General features: G+C 45.9%; 3 protein-coding genes across 3 annotated transcripts; all 3 read left to right on the top strand.

The window, feature by feature from the left end:
- Positions 1 to 2,448: 2,448 nt before the first annotated feature.
- E1B28_008065 (uncharacterized protein) lies at positions 2,449 to 3,750 on the top strand. Its single transcript, XM_043152852.1, has 3 exons — positions 2,449 to 2,514; positions 2,569 to 2,645; positions 2,697 to 3,750. The coding sequence occupies exon 3, from the start codon at positions 3,145 to 3,147 to the stop codon at positions 3,613 to 3,615; it is 471 nt and encodes a 156-aa protein (XP_043010939.1). The 5' UTR covers positions 2,449 to 2,514; positions 2,569 to 2,645; positions 2,697 to 3,144; the 3' UTR covers positions 3,616 to 3,750.
- A 75-nt stretch (positions 3,751 to 3,825) lies between these two features.
- On the top strand, positions 3,826 to 5,109 carry E1B28_008064 (uncharacterized protein; the record flags this gene model as incomplete). Its single annotated transcript, XM_043152851.1, has 12 exons — positions 3,826 to 3,904; positions 3,959 to 4,042; positions 4,097 to 4,207; positions 4,267 to 4,304; positions 4,359 to 4,383; positions 4,442 to 4,453; positions 4,504 to 4,519; positions 4,571 to 4,613; positions 4,672 to 4,772; positions 4,832 to 4,891; positions 4,954 to 4,981; positions 5,041 to 5,109. The coding sequence occupies 12 exons, from the start codon at positions 3,826 to 3,828 to the stop codon at positions 5,107 to 5,109; spliced, it is 666 nt and encodes a 221-aa protein (XP_043010938.1).
- A 1,919-nt stretch (positions 5,110 to 7,028) lies between these two features.
- On the top strand, positions 7,029 to 8,887 carry E1B28_008063 (uncharacterized protein; the record flags this gene model as incomplete). The annotated part of the gene is made up of 12 exons (XM_043152850.1): positions 7,029 to 7,086; positions 7,143 to 7,175; positions 7,334 to 7,444; positions 7,498 to 7,526; positions 7,576 to 7,613; positions 7,669 to 7,697; positions 7,885 to 7,944; positions 8,004 to 8,065; positions 8,127 to 8,196; positions 8,259 to 8,475; positions 8,557 to 8,605; positions 8,669 to 8,887. The coding sequence occupies 12 exons, from the start codon at positions 7,029 to 7,031 to the stop codon at positions 8,885 to 8,887; spliced, it is 975 nt and encodes a 324-aa protein (XP_043010937.1).
- Positions 8,888 to 12,939: the final 4,052 nt, after the last annotated feature.

Here is a 12,939-nt window from a genome sequence, read left to right as displayed (position 1 = left end):
CCCGAAATCGCTTTGATTCCAGGAACCGGCAGTGCAAGATTTTAGTATTTCATTATTTTTCCCTTTTCAACAGTTACACTCATGTCCTCGATTGTCCTCGAGTGAATTCTCTAATCTCGGACGGCATACCGTACTACAGGTGACCGGTGACCTTTCAATCAAAAATTTTTGGGGTATTTGCGTCTTCGAGTGGAAATAGAAAGAAATTAGGAAACAACGATTGAAAACGACACACTTGCCCTTTCTCTAAGCGGAACCGACGGGCTGACCGTTAGTACGCCGAAAGACCGAAAAAAAAAAATATCGATTTCGGGATAATAAGATTACAAGGGGAAAAAAGAAATTTAAGAACAAAGTCGGGTTTGCGCCGAATTTTCTATCCAAGCCCAAGCGGGCATTCTGTACTCCTCGGATTTGATCGGAGATGACTAAATAAGCAGCGCAAGATTCCCACAGGCTAAATTTTCTCTTGTTGACACCCATCACGCCGCCTCTGAGGACAAGTTCTTTTCGTACCCTCCAATAAGTCAGTCATGCTACCTGAGGGGTTACGGTACACATAGGCAGGTCAATACGTTGGGAAATACGGCGTCTTCCGTGCGTGATACGAACTTCATGGCTAGGATTCCAGTTACTAACTATTCAACTTACAACTCACTTATCGTGTCGTGTTCCATCAACGTAATCGGTATATATCTCAATATCTTCAACATCGATCTCAACGTACGTGAAAAAGCAATACTCTAGACGAAGCCTCGATTGACGCATTCTGCACTACTTCAGCTACTTTCAGTCAGTCCATGGGGAGAGTACGGTAATGGTCGGGCATGGAAGGCACCTTCATCGACATCTTTCCTTTAGTTGTGAATCTCGCGAGTGAGGTGTTCCGGAGGGTTACTCTGGGGCTACTTGTAGCGCATCTCATGCCGACGCGAGTGGAGCCAATTCGGCGGACCTGGTTCTACTGGTCAGGTTACCGAGACGATGCTTCTCTCACCCAGCTCCACCCGTCCATCGGAATCCTCGAACAACGTGTATGCCGAATGCTCATACAAAATCACACAAACATTTTATTACAGTGGATTGGTACTCGTCTTCGTTGGCTCCTACCTCTCATTTCACTTCCTCCGAGTTCGACATCGTAACCCAATGCATCGAAACGAGTGCCGACCCGATTTTGGCTGGCATTGAAATATTGACCCCCAGGCAAACCACGCATAACGCATTCCCACAATAATCCTTCACCTCATGCATGTCTCTCCTCGAGAGTCATCAGTTTTTTGTTATGATGGGTATCGGCGTGGAGGCGGGATACAGAGTATTCGAAGGCAAGAGTTTTGGGGTTGGCGAAGTGGCTTCGGGGTTTGGTCCTGGGCTCTACGTCCACGGGAGGCTTCTGGGAATGTTAGTACTCGGTTGGCGTTGGCATTGTGACTATTGTCTACGGTACAGGCTGTTGGATACCGATAATAACGACAACGCACGGAAGACACCATCACGGTCAAGATCACCCTACTTCACGAACCCCTGCTCATATTCTGAATTCATGAAGGAAGGTGATGGATGTGGAATGTACGGTTGAGTTGAAGAGCTACGAGCTACGAAGGTCGTTTTTTACCGACTTGACCGAGAAGGTAGGTCTTATTTTCATTTCTTCTATTCAGTTCTTCGCTTCGACTTGTCTTCTTACTGTGTTTTCCTATTTGAACGTGCCTAGAGCGTGTTCGGCAACGCGTCGAGTGGCCCACTTCAGAAAACTTACGAATGACACATCAGCGAATGTGCTGTTTAGATACCCACAAGGGAATGATATCGATATATTTTAACTCTTCGTGGCTGATAGAAGCCAGTTTAGACACCCTTGTCCCGAAGAACTGTTTTCCGAATGCTTCAAAAAGTCACCCCCTCCCATTATCTTTGATATAGACTACTGTCACTGGGAGGCAGAAGATTCGTGGGATATTTCAAGGACCAATCACTCTCGATACTTACTCAGCTGTAGTACCACACCAAGTACATCCTTCACAGAGTCTCAAGTTCACGGTGGCCTTTCACTGTAGTGGTCGGAGATGAATGGGTTCGTTACCTGTGTTGAAACGAAGATTCAAGATGAAATATCGTGTCACCAGCCAGTCTGCTTCCGGGAACTTCACATGGGAAAGAAAAAATCGAGCGGAAAACTTAAACTTCTTAGGTACTAAATAGCGCCGTACGATTAACTCCTTCAAAGACATGATATTATCGTCAAAGCTTCCGTGTCGTTTACCAGCGAAGTCTGGGACAATGCTAATGTCGCACTACAGGTTCTAATCTTCGTCACAATCCACGGTGATCGTTCATCAATGTTGTCCGAAGACGAGATTGAGAGATTGAGATTGGAATTATCCGAATCCGAATCCGGCGACGAAATTGCTGGCGGCACAGCCTCCACAAGATTCCCACAGGCTATTTTCTCTTCTGACATCCATCATCCGTGGATCGAGGACAGTTCTGAACCAGGTTGTGGAGCCTTGGGTAGGTTTATCCTAATTTCTAAACGCTCATCACTCCCTTTTCTCACTCAATGAGTAATCCATGCTCTACAGAAATTCTGAGAGGATACGGTACACATACGAAATTGGGAAATAAGGCGTTCTTGAATCTTCGTGCGTGCTACACCCTTAGGATTTAATCTCTAACATTGAATAACGTTTTAGGGTATTTGACTTACAATCCACGCATCATGTTCTCTCCACGCCATCGGTAGCTCTCCCAGCATCTTCAATCTCGACCTCAACGTGAAAAAGACGAGCGCTCTCCATGATCGACGAATTCTGCACCGCTTCAGCCACTACAGGGAGATTGCGGTGATGGTCGGCGCAACTGAGAGGAGTAGTGGTTTCTTCCGTTTAAAACACCACCCTTCACCCGATTTGTCAGCTCCTACTCCGGCACATGGAAATCCTCAAACAACATATATTTGCTCGTCCAAACCTACACAAACATTTTGTCCAGTGGATTGGAGCTCACCTTCATCGACTTCAACCTCTCATTTCACTTCCTTCGACATTGATATCACATCCCAATAGAACGAAACGAGTGCCGACCCGATTTTGGCTAGCATGATCCAAGCAAACACATAACTCATTCCCGCATACGCGCCTCATGTCTCCTACGAGAGTTATCAGTTATTATTCATTACGATGGGTATCGACGTGGAGGTTGGGATGTACTTTGGGGTCGGCTTTGGTTTGGGCTTGGGTAGTTCTGAGAGTGTTCAAACTTTATGCTGACGTTGGCGTTGTGGCATCGTTTACGGTATCGGAGAGGGAAACAGAACCATTGGCACCGACAGTAAAGACGGCGCACGGAAGGATACGCCTCACGAACGCCTACTCATATTCAACGAAGGTGGTCGGATTCGGTGGTCGAAGGTCGTTGATCACCGAAGGTCGTTACGTCTCATTTTTCTTTTTCCTTCTTCTATCTGATTTACCATCGGTTCAGTTCTTCGTATTCTCTCCTCGATTTCTCCTGGCTGTGCTTTTCCATCAGAACGCATTTAGGGCATATTCCGCAACGCGAGTGGCCCACTTGAGAAAAAATAGATACCATAAAGGAATGACATCAATATAAGCAGCCGGTTCAGCCATCTCCGAATCCTTGCAAAAGTCGTGGGAATGAAGATCTTCGTCAGTTCATTCTCTTCTTCTATTTCCATCGCCCTCCTTAAACACGGTCACGCTTCTTTCAGATCGGTCTCATCTGGCACGCAACTTCCCTCGCTTTTCTCACCTCGCCATTGACAATTCTCGTTTCAAAATAGGCTTCTCGACACACTTCATAATGTCTCGGTCTGGGCTGGTTTGTGGTCGTGGTTTGTGGTCGACTTTGGAGCTCCAGAACGAATTGATAGCATACCAAAGTAAGCATACCGTGTTTTTTTGTTTTTGTTTTTTGGTTTGACCCGTCTTTTTAGAGGAATTCCCGTACGTGTTCTCTGTTTCCATGCATGCCGTAACCCCGCGCCTTATAACATTGGCAGCTGTCTGTCAGCGTAACGGTGTGTAACTTCAATATATGTTTCCCTCTATACTCACTGCCGTTGGTTCCTCAGGGCGTCCTTACCCTTCTCGTCCATGGGTAAGCCAGCGTCCCAGTGATTCATCTCAATCCCAAATGTTAATGAAACTCCTCGATAGCTTTTTTGCGTATAGGATATACAATTGTGCGTGTTACCTCATTCTCATCACACATGTCAACCCTCAGTTTTTTCCATTTCCAAAGTCCTTTCGAAATATCGACTGCTTGTCACCATTCCTATCGTAAGTTACCTCCATACATCTGATCGCCATTTGATTCAAATACCCTTCTTTCAGGTAGTTTTGGCTTTACTTCGAGTCGGTGAGTTGGATCTACTTCAAGAGACCGACTAAATATTGAATGAAATGGGGTCGGGTAGGTTTCGCTCTAAGTAAGTTACCTTCTAGCGTACTCCATCCATTGCTCACCTCCACCCTTCAGCGACTGCGCATCTCATGTACGTTCGTCTACGTGTGGATATGAACGCCTACTTAAATCTGGCTTACAGGCTGAAGGACCGTAGCCTTGCCGTCTTCAAGGATCATCATGAGGTGGGTTGAATTCTCGTTGTAGGGAATCTAAAAAAAATATTCAATTTACCTTTCGTAGTGGATCTTCTCCCTTGGACTGGGGCTCTCATCTGGAGTCGATATTCTTATCACCATCACCATGATGGCCATTCTGCACGGCTCTCGCTCATCGTCGTTAAGGCATGTACCAAAAACCTTTTTTTTCTTTACATTAACTCTTACCCGATCCCGACCTGCAGCCTCGACACAGTGATCAGGTCCTTGATCTTGTACACATTGGAGAATAGTGCTCTCACTACGTATGTCACCGAATTTCAAGGAATCCCGTTTCCACCTGATCAATCTGGATCTTCTCTTATAGCGCCGCAACTATTGTTTCGATGATATGTGTAAGTTTGAACCTACAATTTCACAGCATCCAAATAACTGCTGAGACCGTGACCTTTAGTGGCTAGTCATGGATAATCTCATCTTCTTAGCATTACACTTCATCATCGCGAAGCGTACGTATATCTAAGATATACAGCGCACCGTATTTCATTGTAATGGTCGGGAGGGGGGGGGGGTGGCATACTCGACCAGAATGGGATGATCGGGGAAGATTCGCTGGCTGAGGCATACTTCGAGAAAACGTATATAAAGATGACATGGGCGGCAAGGTCAGATGACGGTACCAAGAACGCGACCGTTCGACTCATCGTAGACAATGTCAGATACACGCAGCTGTCGCGGTGTATGAAACAAATGTAACGTTTAACTGATTTTCTGGGCTTTTCCCCCTAAGTTCCCTTCCTGTCTGCCATGGCGAAGCTACTGTCAAGCAACCCATTGGTTGCTCCAGATGGGACATTGCTTGCGCCGTATATTGTCTCTAAAACCGCCCTTGCAGGCCAGCCACGAGGTATAGTTGCAGTTAAATGTGAGTCTTGTTCCAGACGAGATAAAACTACCACAGGGCAGTTATGGCCCATTTGATGCCGCGCCTCGCCGCCGCCCGGCAAGTCTCCTCTTCCCACGACCTCTCTCGAGGGGGTTGATATTACAGATTGCTCGGTCGACGACCCCTTGCTACAGCCTTTACACCGGGACAACAAACGATCCACGAGCACCTACATCCGCGTGGGCACATTCTTGAAATCTCGGAGATGATTGGGTGGGGAACGAGGCATTCTCGGCCTCATTCAAACTGAATAGAGGGAAGTTCAGTCCGACATCGAGGAAAGGTATTGGAAAAGGTATATAAGGATGGGTGAGTGTCTCATTTTTCTTCATTATCTTCTCAGTTTTTCTTTCAACCAACTTTCAACAACCGTTACTATTCTTCTTTGACAACGATGCAATTCAATTTCAAACTTTCTACTTTCCTCGTTGTCGTCGCATCTGGTAAGCCCTTTTGTGCCCCCGTTTTCTTCTCACCATCCGCGTCCGCTGACAGGTCTTTGACCTCTTCCCCCATTTAGTGATGATGCTTACAGTTGCACAACCAGTTGAAAGGGCACCCGAAGCACCGGCGGAGGACGTGAGTGATACCTTTCTTATCCATTTGTCATGGTCTCTCTCAACTAGAAGAAATCTTTAGTTCGCCGTCTCGTGGTGATGCTGGACAGTTGAAAGCGGCGCTTCTCCCGCGCAGACGTGAGTGATACCTTTTTCTTCCCGATTTGTCCGAGGTCTCTAAATTATACAAATCTTCAGTTCAATTACCAAATCATTGATAGCGAATACTTTTTTGTGTTAACCCATAGTCACTTCCATATAATAGATTGCCCTGGCGGCACACAGCCTCAATAAATTATTTTCGTCACTCCTGTTCAATGACTTCCAACTTTTCAATGACTTCCAATAAGCTAGTCATACCTACAGGACTTGTTTTTGAGAGGATAGGGACTCAGGGAGGCCAAATACATACGGACATAAGGCATTCTTCCGTACGCGCTACCCTTCGCGGCCTGGTTAGTAACCAGGTACGGTTGATTAGGGGTTACCTTGTTGAGTGCCCGAGTTGGCCGTGCAGGCCTTATTTGTTTCAGCGCCGTCTATCCAGTTCTTCGTGTGCTCGAGCTTACGACCACAGCTCAACTCAGTTTTCTGTAGTACAAGCACATGAAACCAGCATTTACTGCTGGGAGATAATCCCGAGAAGATCACCATTCGCCAAGGTTGCCATCTGACGTAATTAACTTTTAACTCCTGTACCCGTAAGGATACACACATTCAGGGGTTCTAAAATCTAAAGTGTGATCTACATAAATAACTGACATTTGGCGCTGTCAGTGTGGGGTTCTACCTACCGGCCGAACGGGTTTAGAACGCAAATTTACCACGTCGAGGTAAGTAAGTATGGTCCCTTCTTCTCCTCCTTCAATCACACTGACAGGTAAACTGCTCTGTACTTTGAAGTGGCAAAGAGTCGACCCTGCTCTCTGACATCCCGGGATGGGTGAAATTGGCTTTTCCCCGTTCTTCGAAGCTAGAGCTGAACGGAACGCTTATCGTGAGTGGCATTTTCTGTCAATGTCATTAACACCTCTGACAACAGGCGCGTTGCAGTTGCAAGTGGTATGCTTATTCTGTACGAATATTGTGAGTTACCCCAACCACGGTACCGCGTCATCAGGAATTCAATTTTGTCCTGTCACTCTACATCGCAAGTTCTTCAATTCGACACGGAGGTAAGTTTCACGACATGACCTTCTTTACACCTTTTGACGTTGACCCCCCCCCCCCCCCCTTTTTTCTAGGTCGAGTTTTTCTGGGTTTGTTCCTAAGCCAATCACCTCCTGGTTTCACTCTTCCCTCAAACAACTTCAAAGAAACAACGATGGTCGATCGCGAAAGGGCTTTTTCTTTGGGTCAGTTCAGAAAACCACCCTCAGGCCCTTGAACCTTTCTCATGTCTTAGCAGAGCCGATATTATGGGTTACTCTTCAACATGTACGTCCCAGTCCAGCGCCTTGGGTAATTACTTCACCTGAACCTGGAGCCGCCCCCGATTCATTCATTTCAGCTCGAATGCCATTGGTATGTATATCTTGTGATTATCTCTCCAAAGACCGGCACGCTCACACATATCCAGTGTACCTCTACCCAAAACCGTCATATTCAGTGGGGGTTCCATCTTTGATGCGCTCTGTTATCGTTATACTAATCTCATCGCCTCGTTTGATTGGCAGATGTGAGTTCGTTTTCGGGATGTCCAATTGAAACGGGTAACCCACTTATCTACCCAGATGTGATGCTCTACCACACCGCTCAAATCGGACCTGATAACTCAAATTTATATAAATTGCAGGTGCTGATTTCTTTCATTGGCAAAACACCGGAGCTTCCCTTCAAGTGATCACATCACACTGTAAGGCGTTGCCCCCACAGTATTGCATTTGTGCCTAACCGTTTATTTCGAAAACTTAGTGATTCTACAATTACGATTATGTGCCATGTATGGGAACACTTGGAAGATCGTTGCTCTATGCGTGCGTGATTTCCACTGGCTGATCCCAAGACGAGAGGACGAGGACAGGATTTGGCTTTTAGGTATTCTTGACTTGCGGTGAAGCCTTGACGATGGGAATAATATTCGGGATACCTAATGACAAACTCGTTGGTACGTGGCTCTCCCTACCTTATCATCTGAGTATCATTGAGCACTTCATACGTATCATACAGGAACTAATAATCCTTTCCCGGGGCTTTACATCTGCGCCGACGCGGACCCGTCAGACGGTTCACGGTGGCTGGTATACTATTGGATGTCCATATTAATCACCGACACTGTGTTACTTTCGTTGGCTCTTGCGAAAGCTTGGAGATACCGCCCCTCGACAGGACTTTGCAGTGCCCTCATGATAACCCTCACAAAAGATTCCGTGGTCTATTTCTTCATGTACGTTCCTAATTTTACCATCCGAATTATCCGACGTCTCCGATTGACCCTATACTTATACTTGATCAAAACGATTTTTAGCATCTGCTCTGTTTACCTCGCCAATCTAGTCGTTTGGTTTTTCAATCGAGTCAGGGACCCCCCATTCCTCACCTCAGTAACCGCGATACTAATCCCTTCGCAATCCGATTAGATCACCCTCAACGAACTCCTTACTTCCTTCTCCTTCGTCATCTCGAGTATCCTCGCAAATCGCCTGCTCATTTCCCTCCGACGAGAATCTTTTCGCTGTCAACCGGATGCAGAGATTCATTCATACATGCCTTCAATTCGACGTACCGAAAGCCTACAATTCACTACCATTCTCGATAACGTCACCCCTGCGACAACTACAAATGGTTCGAGGATATAAATATAACGGGTCATAGATAAATTACTCATTACTTAGGCTATGTGTGGTCTGTCCTATTCCCGTTGGCAATTACCAAGTATTCAAGTCCTCAGTGTCGATAAACGGTTCAAGTTACGGAACGAGTATGACTCAAGTGGCCTTCCAGAATGACGCCACTGCGTTTATATACCCACAAATAACGGCAGCACGAAAGAGGGTGACGAGTACGCGCCGACGAGGAATCAGGATGTTGAGAAAGAGAGGCGGTGCATCGCCTCCCGGCACCATCATATATAATCTCACGGTCCCAACGGGCCGTGATGGCAGCAAGAAAACGGGGCACAAAAAGGCTTACCAGATGCGACAACAATGAGGAAAGTAGAGAGTTTAAATTGCATCGTGTCAAGAAGACTAGTAACAGTTGTTGAAGAAAAAAACCTGAGAGGATAATGAGGAAAAATGGGACACTCACCATCCTTATATACCTTTTCGAGTACCTTTCCCCGAGGAGCCCTGTCGGACTGAACTGCCCTCTATTCAGTTTGAACGAGGCCGAGAATGCCTCGTTCCCCACCCATTCATCTCCGAACGTTACTTGGATATTGAGAATGTGCTCACGTGGATGTAGGTGCTCATGGATGAAGTTTATTGTCCCGGTGTAAAAGGCTGTACGTGGTGCAGCCAATAGGTCGGATTCTCTCTAAGCATTCTATGAATCTTCCTCCATCCAGGGAGATCGGAGAGCGGTTTCGGGGCACTGCTTGAGAATGTAGGTCCTCCTCGCTGTGGCGGAGCCCCACGGCCCTCTCGTAGATCTCTCAACAACGGTTGAGTTCATAATTCTTCCTCCTTCTTTTCTTCTTATATTACCTTACGTTCTTGATCTTCGAATGCCATGCTCAAAAGACTTTTCTTTATTAGACTTCAAATCCCATTCATATATCGTCTCTCTCCTGCTCCCTATAAAATTCATACGCTACGGAGAAGAAATCAAATAGACTCGAAAGACGATTCAAGTTCTCGTATGGTCCGCTCCAGTGGGACTTCGTCCACCCCGCTGTGCAAATAGTTAAATTCTTCGCTGCATCGAGACTTCGTCCACCTCGGAGCGTAGTAGCGTTGACCTACGACGGCTGATTCGGACTTAACGGAACATTTGATTTCGGATCCAAAAAGTTAAATTAAAACGGTCATTTTCGGTATCTATACTCTTTTTGGACTCATTACTATAAAAGTACTTTTCTTGTAGCTTCCAAAATTCCCGCGCACAGACCGCTTGTAGCTCGTATATACGGTCAACTGTCGAGAATGACAGGTATCTTTCTTTCCCCCATCTTGAGCCCTATTACTTTGAGCCCATCGATCAAAACATATTGAAGACATCGAGCCCCATTCCGAGCTTTCCTTAATTCTTATTCCTTTTATTAGTCTACTTACACTCGGTTTTATCTCTAGACTATATCCGGTCGAGTTCTGCGGCCTCGGCATCGCCACTTACATCTATCGTCAGCCTCGTGTTTACGGTTCCGACATTGCTTTTCTTCTCTACGCTTACGTCGTCAAACTTCCGACCCAGACGTCTCGCATCTTTTACCAGTAACCCGCATTACCCCGCCGCAGTGGAGCCCACCGCGAGGGACTAGGTTTTCCGAGAAGTTTGACATATATAGAACAGCTAAGTAATCTGTTCTTATCCCTTTATTTTTCCTTTGTTATCATCTCCACTACGGCAGAGACGATTACTACTCCCTCTCTCTCTTCCACTAAGGTAGAAGAGAAAGTTGATTATAATTTTCTCGTACTTTCATTCTAGTCGAAGGAATTTGCTTCAAGCAGTTCCTTACGAATACTTTGACGGGCTACAAGCTATCAAAGTGGTCAGAGACTTACCAAAAGTAGTCTCCGACGTTCATTCTGAGTTTATTCTCAAAGATCTATCATTACACTTTCAGTTCTTTATAATCTTTTGAGCCCTGTGAAGATTAGCTACGCGCCAATCTTTATATCGCGTGTGTTGATACGTTCAATACTCGTCACACGATTAGCTTCGCGCCAATCGTCGTATTGACCGTTTTACCCCCTTAGAACATCGAATTATTAAAGGACATTCTTCTTCATTCAACAGCCAAACGGCTTTTGACGAGTACGCTCATATTATTCTTTATTGTTACTCATTGTTTTCGTCATAGGCAACAACATGTCAACTCAAACTGGATCGACGCACGGCCAACAGACTGCTCAACCGCCTCCAATGGATTCGTCAGATTCATCGGACTTCAACAACCTTACGCCTTCGACGAGTCTTGGATCTAGGCTTCAACTACTCATTACGATGCCAGCACCAGGAACGTCGAACGCTCCGTTCTTCTCAGGAACGAGGGCTACAGTATTCTTGGAGATGCTTAAGCGCATGACAGATGGCGCTGGTCTATCGGACAACGACGCTGTGGATCAAATTTACTTCTATTCTTCAGAACAGGTTCAAGATACGATTAGGTACAATCCTACATTCAATATTGACAAGAAGAACAAGACCTGGGAAGTAGCGAAGAAGGCACTGTTACGACGATATGGTTCATTGGATTTGGCTCCCTCCGTTACCATTCAGGACCTCCAAGAGTTTTGTAACAAACAGAATACGAAACCAGCGTTCAGGACACGCTCGGCGATAGAACATTACTTTCAAAGTTTTGAAAGACTTAGTAACGTTCTAGTTAACAATTCTACCATAACTGAAACCGATTCCAGATTTTACTTCGTCGCTGGTTTACCTCAACCAATGCGAGAATGGCTCGAGAATCAGTTACGCGAGGAACAAAAGACCCGTGAAAATGCGCCTACTATTGACGACGTCTTAGATATGCTTTATACTCGCTTCGACCCTAAGAGTCTTTTCTATGTTCCGTGGAAAGCTAGCGCTAATCCAGATCCTGATAGGGTTCAATACGACGACGAAGGAGAACGAAAGAAGAATTCACGAACTCAACCGTCATCAGCTGTCAACCGTCCTTTAGGTCAAGGGGTCCCATCCACTTCGATCGACGATCTAGCCAAACAAATGGAAGCTCTGAAGTTGAATCAAGCTCAAATGATGTCGTTCTTCAATTCGAAGTCTCCTAATGTTACGGTACCTCAAACATCGGTTCCAGAATCTAACCGTTGGCCCCAAACTTCAAATAACTACGACTTGAAGCGTTGTTTTATATGTGGTAAGGAAGGAGAACAGCTGACGCATAGGTTACATCCGTCTCACTGCCCAGAAATGAAAGCATTAGTCGCAGAAGGACTTGTTAAATGGGACGAAGAACGAACCAAGTATGTATTGAATAATGGAAAGGACTTACCAAGAGTTGCTAGGTCCCAGCAAGGCGGTGTGGCTGCGTTCCTTCGAGAGTTTCCTACAATAGCGACAGCTAACCAAGCACCAAACGTTGCCTCTGATACGTCTCGACAAGTTCGATTTACGAGAGATCCTCCTCCTCATCAACCACGGACGAATAATGTTGACTTATTCATTGGTGGAGAACCGGCTTTAAACAGAGAAGTCTTTTCGCTATCAAACCTCCAACATGAAGCTCACCGTTACGATTCCCATCCAGCCAGTTCATCAGACCGTTATTGTACTAGCTTTTATGAAGATTATCCACACCAAACGTATCCGGTCACGCGTTCTGGGAAAGATACCTCTGCCCGGTACGATCCAACGGCACGTCGGGAACCTGGATCGTCAAATAGCCTAAAGGATAAAGGGAAACGGCCAGAAGTTACTACACCATCCAGTTCGAGGATTCCACCCCAACAGCAGCCGAAACCAGTACCAACCGCGCATATAAAGGATAAGTCAATCTCCATTCCTCCACCTACTAATCCTATCAACCGTAGGGAAGGATGGAAGGATTCTCTTCCCTCAAAGACGAAAGAGGCCCCGAAAGACATCAAAATGAAAGACGAATCGGCAAAGGATAAGAATTCCTATCATTTTACTTCGGATATTCAACAGAAAGCTGACGCAAAGCTTGTTTTCGATCACATAATGTCACAGATGATATCCCTTCCCGTTGTGCAGATCATTG

This window comes from Marasmius oreades, chromosome 4 (assembly GCF_018924745.1).
Source record: "Marasmius oreades isolate 03SP1 chromosome 4, whole genome shotgun sequence".
Classification (NCBI taxonomy): domain Eukaryota; kingdom Fungi; phylum Basidiomycota; class Agaricomycetes; order Agaricales; family Marasmiaceae; genus Marasmius; species Marasmius oreades.
Note: the sequence above shows the minus strand (reverse complement) of the source record. Positions and strands in the feature narration are given on the sequence as shown.